This window comes from Thamnophis sirtalis, unplaced genomic scaffold (assembly GCF_051295495.1).
Source record: "Thamnophis sirtalis isolate CommonGarterSnake01/CBP01778 unplaced genomic scaffold, rThaSir2_p1.2 scaffold_4, whole genome shotgun sequence".
NCBI lineage: Eukaryota > Metazoa > Chordata > Lepidosauria > Squamata > Natricidae > Thamnophis > Thamnophis sirtalis.
Genome location: NW_028261384.1, coordinates 126401401 through 126414710, shown reverse-complemented (window position 1 = coordinate 126414710; position 13310 = coordinate 126401401). Strand labels below are relative to the sequence as shown.

General features: G+C 39.0%; 1 protein-coding gene across 1 annotated transcript; it reads left to right on the top strand.

The window, feature by feature from the left end:
* The first annotated feature begins 5182 nt into the window (after nucleotides 1-5182).
* LOC148046424 (putative olfactory receptor 2W6) lies at nucleotides 5183-6103 on the top strand. Its single transcript, XM_087712028.1, has one exon. The coding sequence runs from the start codon at nucleotides 5183-5185 to the stop codon at nucleotides 6101-6103; it is 921 nt and encodes a 306-aa protein (XP_087568154.1).
* Nucleotides 6104-13310: the final 7207 nt, after the last annotated feature.

The following is a 13310-nucleotide window of genomic DNA, read 5'->3' as shown; positions in this document are numbered from 1 at the left end:
ATAGATGATATAGATATAGATATAGATATAGATATAGATATAGATATAGATATAGATATAGATATAGATATAGATATAGATATAGATATAGATATAGATATAGATATAGATATAGATATAGATATAGATATAGATATAGATATAGATATAGATATAGATATAGATATAGATATAGATATAGATATAGATATAGATATAGATATAGATATAGATATAGATAGATATAGATATAGATATAGATATAGAAAGAGAGATATAGAGATAGATAGATAGATAGATAGATAGATAGATAGATAGATAGATAGATAGATAGATAGATAGATAGATAGATATAGATATAGATGATATAGAGATAGAGATAGAGAGAGAGATAGAGAGAGAGAGAGAGAGAGAGATAGATAGATATAGATATAGATATAGATATAGATATAGATATAGATATAGATATAGATATAGATATAGATATAGATATAGATATAGATATAGATATAGATATAGATATAGATATAGATATAGATATAGATATAGATATAGATATAGATGATATAGATATGCATATATGCATATATGCATATATGCATATATGCATATACATACATGTTCTGGCCCCCACCTTGTCCGTTCAGAAACGAAAGCCAAACAGAACATTCAAAGGAATGTTTTTATCAGTCCCGGCTCTTGCTGGCTGCGAGCCCAAAATAAACACAGATAAATGCTCTGGCAAATGTCCTCACTCATAAACTACAACAAAACAGGATTATATAAATCAAGTCACTTATCCAAGTGCTTTTTTCGATGGTTGCACACGAACTGAGAATGTTGACTAGAACAGAAACGGAACGTTGACTTCTGCAACCAGGGCATGGCACCATTAGTCTTTTATCCGCTGGAGGAGATCCTAACGAGCAACAGCTGCTCATTATCATCTCCTGTGAATCCTCCATTGTTCCTTACGTCGATCGCCCTTCTCCTGTGTGCATCCCGAAACAACTCACAGTGTCAGCCTCTCTTGTCTCCTCCCCACTGATCCAAGGCTCAGTTATTACCTGGGGACCAACTAGTCTCTCTGAGCCCTGCTCGGAGTCAGAACCCTGTCCAGGGCCCTCTGCCTCCTCCAGGCCTGACTCAAAGGGCCCCTCACTGTCAGAGTCTGATAGCAGCTCCAAAGGCTCAACTCCTTATCAGCCAAGCCAGTGTGAAAGGTATCTTGGCTGATAAGGAATCGAACTCTGTGGCTTAATGGCTAAGACGTCTGCCTAAGACACAATACAGCACAGGTTCGATTCCCAGTAAGGGTATGGCTAGCTGATGAGAGCTAAATAGCTTGAAATAGATCTACACTAGTCTCCCTTTATTTATTTATCAGCACAAATACAACACAAATGTAACAAAGGCAACAGTAAAAATATTGGCTTTCTATCTGGATGGTCTCTTGTGTTGAATTGAGAGGAAACTGGATTATCTGCTGTTTCTAGCAACAAAATATGAAGGAAAAAATGAGAATGTTGAACGTTTGAATGTTCTTCAAATACAAACGAAGGATGTCAGAGATAAAGATTTTCAACTTGCTGATATTCAGAGCAACTGGTTTACCTCTGAGGGAGAAAAAGATGGAATGTCTGAAGGGGGGGCAGCCACACAGAAGATTTACTTCGAAAGACAGGGTGCAGGAGGAGTGAGAAGCATTAAAGAATTTACACTTTATGAAATACCATCTGCAAAACTTTTGATACCACCACTGAGAATTAAAGACAAGTTGATAAAGGAAATAAACGGAGGACTGCAGCATTATATGAGAGGCACCATAAGCAAAAAGGTGCAAAGATTTCTTTGTATGGACTTGCTCATAAAGATGTTTGGAGAATTCAACCTACGAATGGCAACAGGATTAAGGAGGTTTTGTTACTGGAGAGACACAGGCTGATAGATGGAAGAATACAATTTAAAACTAGCTAAACCTAGTTAAATTCATTTGTAATAGATATAGTTGAATAATAATTGATAATGATAGTAATCTATATAATGTTGACTTGCTATGATAAATAATAATTGGATATGAGAAGGGAAGGTTAGAAATATTATTGAACTATATATAAAGGTTATTAATCACAATAATTATTACTATAAAAAAATAAAATAAAACTATATACAGTTAAATCTTAACTAATATGGGGGAAATGCTATGATATACGATATAATTACATAAAGAAAGGAGAATGATAATAAACTATATACAGGGAGGATGAAATTTTCCCTATTAAATATTATGGATGTTTAGCTAAAACAGGATATGAGGATTTGATGTTAATGGGGGATTTTATAAACAAGTAAATGAAATGCTAGTATGTGGTTATGGATTAAATCTTTGGCATAGTTAAGGATGAAGGATGTTTAAACAACTGTAGTCAACTAAAAGTGGAGGTATGATGATGTTAATATGGTAAACATTTGAGTTAAGATATTTGAATCAATATGAATTAATGGAAGAGAGGCACCAAAACATGTTGTAACCAGCTGATATACTTTTTTATAACATATACTTGTTGTGGGTTTTTTTTCCCCCTCTGTCTTATTTTTTGTTCTTTTTTGTTTTGATTTCCCCCCCCCCCACTATTGTGGGCATGTGTTGTTTATGTAACAAAAAAATAAAAAAATATTTTAAAAAAACCAGTTCATCTAAGTCTCAAAACTTGCAATATGCTGCGGCCTTGCGAAGCATGGCAAGATATTGGTTGATCGTTTCACTTTACTTTTGGAGCCGGAGGTTGAATTTCTGCCTCTGCACATACCGGTATTTCGATGGTTTAGGAGCGTAGTGCATCCTCAATGTATGTTGAAGCACCGCCAAGCGACTGTCTGTACCGGTGCTGGTTTGCAATGGGCCTTGGTGGTGTCTAATACTTTTGGCCAGAGTAGCTGAGGAACATGGCTCTCCTGTGGTTCTCAGAGAGGCCAAGAAGGTCATTAGATTCCAGGAAAAATTCGAACCTCATGCCTGGGTCGTATGGAGCTGGTGGGTCATGCACCGTCATCTGGTCCAGTGAAGGGAATTTTGAATTTGCCGCTTAAAGATGGCCACTCGATGCAGCGCTTAGCTCCAGCTGGATTGTTTTGCTGGATTGTCAGTCAGCTCTTTTTGTGTCTAGTTGCCTCTTATCCCACCTTCATCACCAGTGTTAGATCAGGTGAATGGAAGAGGCAGAATCAAGCTAACAATAACAACAATTCTTTATTAGTTCAAAATAGGTACAATCCAACAGCCTTCTGTTTGTAATCCCCTTTATAGGGTGCTGTCAAACGTGTTAGCCAATCACTATTCAATATTTTCCTGCTGGATTGGAGGACCTTGGTGGAACCTACCATAATGGCTGTCTGTATGTAAAACTCCCCACCCAACCTTTCTTGGGTTTGAAAATGGACATAGATAGTGATTGTTGGCTATTCATTATTTTACCTCTGATATATTCAAATAATGTTCTGTCATTGATTAGGTTTTTAAAAAATCCAAGAGGTCAAGATGAGGAGCAACAAAGCAGGAAAACATTTATTGGAAATGACCAAAGAGACAAGAAAAATTTCATTGGGATCCTGCTGTCATAGCAATTTTCTTTCAACATTAATTTTGAAGAGAAAGAAAAGCAAAAAAAGTTTTGTATTCCCAATGGTATTATGCAGAATCCCTTACTGATCTGTATGTGTTCACACATTGTAATAATTTCAAGACTTCTCCAGAGAGTGTATTATTCTCCTAAGGGAATTTAGGTACTCTTAGCAGTCATGAATGTTGAGCTCCTGCCCAAAGAACTCTTTCAGGTTTTACTGAAAAACCTTCAGTGAGAGTTTCTGTGGGGTCTTTCAAGGGACAAGCACCAGTTCCAGAACACATGCACAATATCTGGCTTTCATAAAATGCAAATGGGTCATCGTACTGCACATTTTAGTAGCAACAGACAACACACTTGGCTCTTTTATTCATGGATGAGGAACATCTTGAGAAGCAGAAAGATAAAATTCTTTTCTGCCATCAGAGAAAACAGATAATCTGTAGCTCTGGAAATCCTTGGTCATCCACGTATTAACCATATCCAGCTTTGATTACTTCCTAGTCCAAGGAAGGTAACGTAGATCTGATGAGATCATCTTTGTTTTCCTAGAAAATCAATCTCTGTGTCAGTAGACTAAATTAAGTTTAATATGGGAATGTTCTAACTTCTTTTTTCAAATACAATACAGACATTGTTAAAGCAATTTGAGTATTTCCATGATTTTTGTTTTCTGAAAAATTCTTTCCTGATCTCCCCTGAATAGGAGTTTCTTTATAATCTCATTACAAAATTCTGCTAAGATAGCCTTTGTTTTCCTACAAAAATAATCTCTGTTACTAGAATAAAGAAAGTGTAACATGTTCTAACTTGTTTCCAAATTTGAATTTAACTGAAAACAAGGTTGATGAAGCAAGCACTGGTATTTATCTATTTTTTTCTTTTGGAAAGATTCTAGAACTTTTCTTCTCACAAGTATTTCTTCTTAAACTGTCCCAAAGGGGCTTTTTCAGGAGGCAACTGAACTTCCTTGATTTTTCATTTGAAGATGTTTAACTTCTCATCCAAGAAGCTTCTTCACCTCTGACAGGATAGTGGGGAATGGAAAGATTTATATTCCTTGTAGACAGGGAGTCATTTGCATTCTTTTAGATGGTCGTTTGAAGCACTTGGAGGTTTATTTGTGTCCCCAGGAACCCAGAGCACTACTCACAGATAAACCTCCTAGTTCTTCTCTAAAAGGATGCAGATTACCAGCTGTCTGCAAGGAATGTAATTCCTTCCATTCCCCACTATCCTGTCAGAGCTGAAGAGGCTTCTTGGTTGAGAAGCGAAATGTCTTGAAAAGGCGATTCTCTAAATTCTCATTAAAATTATATCTAGGGAAAATTTATTTTGATTAAGATAAAGGAAAATTGAAAATAAGACCAGGATTCCAGGAATATTTTTTTTTTTACCTGATAGTAATTTTGATGTTCCCTCATCTTCAAATGTTGATAATATGATTTCCTGGAATAATTCCTGATATGAGGAATGGCTGTTGGTTGTCATGGCTGTGTTTTGGTGTAATTCCAAGGTTTAAAAATAATAGTCAGTTTAATGGTCCCTCATTCTTTTTCCTTCTCCTTAGACAGGAGGCCATGACAGAAGCTAAGAACTTCACCTCTGTCATGGCATTTGTCCTGCTGGGACTCACCAGCCAGAGAAAAATCCAACTTCTCCTCTTTGGGGTCATTCTCATCATCTACCTGCTTACAGTTTTGGGGAACCTGATAATCATCATATTGGTGAAGGAAGATGTAAAACTACAGACACCCATGTATTATTTTCTTTCCCAACTTGCAGGGGTAGATATCTGCTATGTCACCAGCACCATGCCTCTCATGTTGACTCAGCTCCTGGCTGATGATGGAACCATTTCTTTAACTTTCTGCATGATCCAGATGTACATTGCATTGGCCACAGCTGCTGTTGAGACTCTCCTGTTGGGAGTGATGGCCTATGACCGCTACCTGGCCATCTGCCGCCCATTACTTTACCCAGTTCTCATGGGCAAACAGTGCCAGTGGCAGTTCACTTTAGCTTGCTGGATCACTGCCCCTCTGATCTGTGCGATTTCTGTTGTCTGTGTCGTTTGCCAAAACTATTGTGGTCCCAATCTGATCAATCACTTCATATGTGAATTGCCGATGGTGTTGAGACTTGCTTGTGGTGATACAAGTATGATTGAGGATATCATTTTTGGTATAGCCTCATGCGTCCTTCTGATTCCCCTTACTTTTATATTGACCTCCTATGGATTTATTCTTCACTCTGTGTCACAAATAAAATCTGGTGTGGGGAGGTTTAAGGCATTCTCTACCTGTGTCTCCCATCTCCTTGTAGTCTCCTTATTTTATGGCCCTACTATCTCCGTGTATCTGCTTCCAAAGACTGATTCAGCATCTAATCGTAATAAACAAATTGCAGTCTTCTACGTTGTGATCACACCTCTCCTCAACTCTATCATTTATACTCTGCGAAACAAGGACATTCATAGGGCAGTAGCCAAGATTTTGTAAAGAAGGACCTTTGAACAAAACTGTTAGGGTTTGTGTCAAGGTTGATCAACTTTTCTTTTAAAAAAATGCCAAGATGGTCTAACAGTGGATGATTGTGAGTATTGCTCTGCAATAACTTGAAAGTCTGTGTTTGTCAACCTTGAAATCACCTCCGTTCTGTGGATGATCTCTCTCTCTCTCAGCCTAGTCTTTATTCAGTAAATGTGTTGCGATATTGTAACCTCAAAGTGTAGCTCTTATGAAATGAGGAATACACTGTTCCTGTGTCTACTTTCTTGCTTGTGGTGTGAAAACTTTTAGAAAGTGTAATCTTTAAACTCTAGAGGAGCAAATCTGAAACAAACTGAACCTCATATAAAATGAGGGATTACGGGATTCAGGTAGATAAATTTAACAAATTCTTTAGAATAGAATATAGAATAACAGAGTTGGAAGGGACTTTGGAGGTCTTCTAGTCTAACCCCCTTCTTACACAGGAAACCCTACACCACTTCAGACAAATGTTTATCCAATCTCTTTTTAAAACTTCCAGTATTGGAGCATTCACAACTTTGGAGGCAAGTTGTTCAACTAAGTACTGCATTTTTCGAAGTATAAGACACACCTGTTTTCCTCAAAAAAGAGGCTGAAAATCTGGGTGCATCTTATACATCGAACACAGCTTTTTTGCCTCCTGAAGCCATGCCCCTTTCACCAAAATGGCTATGCATAGCCTTATGGAGGCTTACAAAGAGTTCCAGGGGGCTGGGGAGGGCAGAAATGAGCAAAAACTGAGCCGTCTTTTGCCCCGCCCCCCAGCACCAGAAGTAGTCTAGAAGTTTCCATTAGGCTATGCATGCAATTTTGTTGACAAAAAAACGGGCTCATTTTTGCTCATTTTTACCCTCCTCCGCAGGAGCACTCTGCAAGCCCCCCCCCCAAGGCTATTCATGCCTTTTTTTAAAAAAAAGTGGGCCCATATTTGTGAAAAATGGGTCATTTTTGGAGGTTTGCATAGTGCAGACCCCCCCCCCTTTTTGGAAAGCTCTTTAATTGATTGATGAGAATTACATTGATCAAGTGCCGTGCCAGCAGAAACAATGTCTTAGGTGTTGCAGATTGTCAGTGATTTCCTTCTCCAGCACATGGATAAATACATCTGGAAACATATACCTACTTACCTAGTCTCTCTCTCTCCCTACTTACCTGCTGTATTTCTCTCTCTCTCTCTCACTATTTCTCTCTCTCTCTATCCTTTTATCTACCTTCCTACCTTTCTAGCTACTCTCTCTCTTTCCCTACCTCCTGTACTTCTCTCTCTTTCTCTCCCTCTCTATCCCTCTAGCTACCTACCTACTTTTTTTAAAAAAAATTGCCTCTTCAAAACCTTGGTGCGTCTTATACTCCAGTGCATCTTGTACTCTGAAAAATACGGTAATTGTTCTAACTGTCTATTTTAAGTTAAATAAGTTATCATCAATCTTCCTTTGCTATACCAGGAAAGTAAAATGAACAATTATCTTAAAATTGATGACAATTTAGAGGAAACTGATTCTTTACTATTGGTATATTTTTTATAAGCCCATGTTGCCCTCCAAGAAACAATATTATCTCCTAGATGTTCACAGGCTGACTATGTAATCTGTTCTATAATTTTTACTGGTGTTGTTCTTAGCTGACCAGAAGGACTCTTCATTTCTATACAACATTTCAGAAAAAAAGGGAAAATGTCCCTTAGAATATGTTGCAATGAAATCAATGAAACTAAGGAGAAATTTCTTGACAGTTAAACAATTAATTAGTGGAATGACTTGCCTTCAGAAGTTGTGGGTTCTCCAACCCTGGAAGGTTTTCCGAAAAGAAATGGTAGATAGATTCCTGCCTGAGTAGAGGGTTGGATTAGAAGACCTGAAATGTCACTTCCAATTCTATTTTTCTGTTATTCTGTTTGGTTATAATTCAATGAGATTTTATTTTAGATAGGTGAGATTAAACCTATCTTTAGATATTAACAAATATTAATGATAACAATAATAATGAAATAATAAGAGATAGTTAATGACATATATGTGTACTGGTTTAATATAAGGAATTTGGATAGAAATTGCAAACAGTGATTTTGGGGGAAAAAAGGTTTAGAAATTTGGTTAATTAATTATTATTTTGAATATTTTATAAAGGTGTAATGTTATTGGATATAGGAACGTAGATAACAAAAAAATTAACTAAGTTTTATAATTAGTAAGTAGTAATTTAGTAATTTATAGATTGTTATGTTAAATAAATGCCACTGAATAATGCCACTGATCTCTTAAATATGTGATAGAGACATATAAACAAAAATCATGTAATAAAAATAAATATTAAAAAAGAAAGAAATGCAATGATTCACTTAACAACTGTGGCAAGAAAAGTCGTAAAATGGGATGAACCCACTTAACAATTGTTTCACTTAGCAACATACATTTTGGGCTCAGTTGTGGCCTAACCTGAGGAGTACCTCTAGTTCCCTTTATTGTTCCTTAAACAAACCATATGCTCTGTCTTGCTCCTCTGGGTAGGTGTTTCCACCATTTTGGGAACTCAGACTACATCCCACCAAAAGTCTTATTATTTCGGCTCCAGGAAACAGGGTTATTGAATATTAAATATTAAATCCATGTCTTCTCCTGCCATATCATTTTTAGGTATTCACAGGGGGACTATGTCCAGAGGTGGGTTCCTACTTATTCAGTCCGGTCGGCTGAATAGATAGTAACTCCATCGGACACGTGACTGTGCCAATTCTATGATTGGTGGCAACATCTTGATTTTTCTGTTCTGCACATGTGCAGAACAATCTTCATTTTAAAAATGTACTTTTTATTCATTTTTTTACAGTGTGCGCATGCGCAGATTGTTTTAAATGAAAATGCATGCAAATATTTTTGCTACTGAACCAGTAGTAATGGCAGCTGGAACCCACTCCTGGTAATCTCCTATAATTATGTCTGATATAATTTCTGATATGATTTCAGGTAGCTGAGCAGAATGAGTCGACATTTCCATCTTACGCTTCAGAAAAAAAGAAAATGCACTCCGAAATATGCTGCAGATTAAATCAATGAGATATTCTGGAATATGCTGCAATAAACTGGATGAAATTTTATTTTCAATATACATTAATAGGATTAATACACTAGTAGGAGCCCATTGCAAGGATATTTAACCAGTCACAGTATTGAAATATTGTAGACCTCTGTCTTAATGAACTGGAATGATGGACCAAATACAGTCTATGCCAATTCTTTCTCAATGTAGCATATATTTGGGAAAAATTGTTGATTTGGACGTTGGAATCTATGAATTTAAATTTGGGACCATTGCAGCTTTTTAAATAAACCACATAGTAAACTAAAAGTTGACTTTTCCTTCTTTAAAAGCAGATATAAAATCAGTATAAATTCAACGCTCTGTATTGGCTGCATTTTTTCTATACATTTCAATTCACAAAGCAGTAGAAACCTTTGAAATGATCTTGCCTGAAATTTTAAAGTAGAGATCCACAAACCCTTCAGCTCATTGACTCTTTCATGAGGTTTCAGATTGTTCATCAACCCACAAGCATTTATTATATGAAACTATTTAAATAAATGCTTATTTAACTCATAGTATTATTAATAATAGCAGCAGCAACAATAATGACTATTCCCATTGACCCTCGCAGATCAATATTGATCACTATGACAAAACCTTGTTTGAAGATATATTTGTCAGGCCTGCAATTATATTCCTTTTAGAATTTTGGCCTACCACACTTATTTCATTATGCTGTTTCATTAGTATAGTTGATGGGAGGGGGGAATAGACGGGAGTAGGATTATAGAATGGGTTGTTGTCATCCTTTCCTAGAAGACCAAGGTCATCTTTGGTCTCTGCACTGTTACACTTGACCAGAAGAAGCTGGGTGGAGATGCCAGCGTGGAAGGAGAAGATTGGATTATGTGATGGATTTGTGGGTGTGGGGACAAGATCATGAACTTTTAACTGGGTAGAATCCCAGGAAGCTCTTTAGAATTGGGATTACACAGATGTGTTAAGATGTCTGATTTATTAAATCGGAACTTTAAGGATCGTTTTGCCCTGGACTCTTATTTAATTCTACATGATACTTGGAACGCTGACAATATTTTAATTTCTGAATTAATTAATATATATGTTATACACAACACACACACTCACTATGTATATATTATATACTGTATATAATATTATATACATAGTATATACTAATTAAGACTCCAAGTGATGAGTATTCCTTAGTTTAACCTCTGTTGATATCAAGGACGTGCAGTGAGGGGAAGCAGGGGAGGCAGGGCCGCACCAGTGTCATGAGAAAAAGAAAAGAATTAAAAAGGCTAAGGTAGTTGCTGCCGGACTCCAGAGTCACAGTGACTCTGAGTCTGCTTAGTGCTAACTGTAGGGGGAGGCGAGAGAACTATGGGCCTCCTTTGCATAAGGAATTTTTCGCCTTTTAATCCTTGCTCAGAGTTAAGCAAGGGTTAAAAGGCGAAAAATTCCTTATGCAAAGGAGGCACGTGATTCTCCCGCCTCCTGATATGGGAGCAGCAAATCATGCCTGTTGCTTTTTTATTTAATTTTTTACATTTTCATCATGGCGGGCGGACAAGAGGAGAGTTGAAAGAGTTTCCACAGCTGGAAAAGGTGGATCGGACGGAGGGAGGGGGGATTCAAAATTATTGTAATTTAATTGTGGGGTTGGAGGAGATGGGGGGTGAGGCGGCAGAGCATGGCAGCAGCAGGGACGTTCTCGCCGCTGTGTCCAACAGGCCAGGCGTCTCGTGTTTATGTCCGCCATAAACACAAGATGCCTGGTCTGTTGGACACAGCGGTTGTGGGGGAGGAATGGGCTGGGTGGGCTGGCTGGCTGGGGAGGGGAGAATCATGGCCGCTCAGGCCCCAGCGCCAGGACTTTAAAGTCCTGTCACTGGGGCCCTGCTGCCACTTTAAAGCAGCAGGGCCCTGGCAGCAGGGCTTTAAAGTCCCAGTGCTGTCTGCCATAGATTGTGCTTGATGTACTCCCCGGCAATTTCCACCGCCTTCTCCATGAAATACACACCAATGGTGGCCTTGGTGCTGGCGGGGAAGGTGCCGCCGCAGAAGCGGACCGTCAGGCAGGTTTTGCCCACATTGGAGTCCCTGATGACAATGATCTTGAATATGCGCGCCTGCACTGACTGCTCCAGCGAGGCTTCCAGCTCCATCCCGGCGGGCAGAGAGGGCAAGGGAGGACTGGAGGCGACAGGAGGGTGGGCTCCGGCACAGCCAGCCTGAGGGATGAGGGGCGGCTGAGCCTCAGCCACCCAAACAGCCTCGCTTTGCTGCTGGCCAGGAGCCCCCCCTGGAGCCGCTTGGCCAAGGGCTGTCAGGCGCCAGCCGGCTTCCAGCGCCCAGCCCAGCTAAAGGCGGAGCTACAGCCCACAGCTGGAGACTGACACGCTTAGCCTGGAGGGCGGCAGTCCTCTCCTCTCCTCTCTACCCTCCATCAGCAATTGGTCCGCGAAGGCTGGGTGAGCCGTAGAAGGGAGGACCTGGTCCCGCTCTATGGTGGATGGCTCCGAGACTTTAAAGCCCTGCAGCTGGGGTCCTGCCGCCACTTTAAAGTGCTGCAAAGGAAATAAAAACATCCAGAAAAGTCTGGGCATACTGCCAAGAACCATGAGCTGTTACAATGTAATAAGGCAATTTCTGTAAGCAGGGCAATAAAGATAAGGATTAGGCTAGAAACAACACCAGAATGTTTCTTCCTGCCTGTAAAGTAGCTCTGTAAAGTGGGGGGGGGGGGTTGAGGCTTTTGGAAGAATTGTTTCAACAACCGGTTCTCCGAATAGCTCAGAAAGTTAACAAATGGTTTTTCTGAATAGGTGCAAACCAGCTGAATCCCACCACTGAATATTCCCAACTAAAAGGACTTGGTGAAATGTAGGCAGTAGACTCTGTCCCTCTCAGGCAATTCATTTGATTTCATTACACACACACCAAATAATACTTTAGATTATGTCAATTCTTCAACTACCACTTTTTTCCGTTTTTAAATAATTTTATTGAAATATAAAACATTATATATATGTATGTATGTATGTATGTATGTATGTATGTATCAATGTATGTGTGTGTGTGTGTGTATATACACACACACACATATATATACATACATACATACATACATACATACATACATACATACATACATACATATACATATATATTAGAGTTTATTTATCAGCACAAATACAACGTATGTATGTATGTATGTATGTCTTTGGTTATTCGGGTTTTCTCCCACATAAAATTGGAGGTGTCTTGGTGACGTTTTGACGAAGTCTCATTCATCATCTTCAGGCTTCGTGCTTCCAGGAGCAATGTGAGATCTTGGCTGTTTCTTCCTTTTAACTGCCAGTGGGGGTTTGAGCTGATTGGGTGGGAGCTTGGCTGTGTTCTGATTGGGTGGAGGTGTGTTCTAATTGGTTGGGGGTTTGTGTTTCATGTAAGGATAGGAGGGGTTTAAAGTGGCTAATGGTGCAGTTGCAGTCTGGCTTCTGGTCCTTCTGAGTGTGGGCCTGGTGTCATTCATCATGTTAGGGACTCGTTTATCAATAAGGGCAGGCTTCCAAATGGCTGGCAGGCGGGAGGTATCGTCCCGCCTGTTCATGCTGTGTGGGCGTTTTTCTATCTCGATGGCTTCTCTGATTATTCTTTTGTTAAAATGTTCAGCCTTGGCAATAGTTCTGGTCTTTTTAAAGTCAATTTTATGTCCTGTGGCTTTAAGGTGTTGGACCAGGGAAGAAGTTGGTTCCACTTTTCTGATTGCGTTTTTGTGTTCTTCAATGCATGCACTTATTCTTCTGTTGGTTTGTCCGATGTATGTGGTGGGGCAGGTGGGGCATGGGATTTTATATACTCCTTGATTTTCTAACTCAGTTTTGTCTTTGGGGTTTCTTAGGATGGTGGATATTTTTTGGTTTTTGAAGAATGCTATCTTGATGTTGTGTTTGCCGAGGATTTTGCTGATTCTGTCTGTGGTGCCTTTTATGTATGGGAGGAGGGCTTTTCCGTTTTCTTGTTCTCTGTCCTGGATTTTAGTGGGGGTTTCTTTTTGGATTAGGTTGGTGATCTTATTTCTTTGGAATCCATTGGATGTCAGTACGTTAGTGAGAGTGTGTAGTTC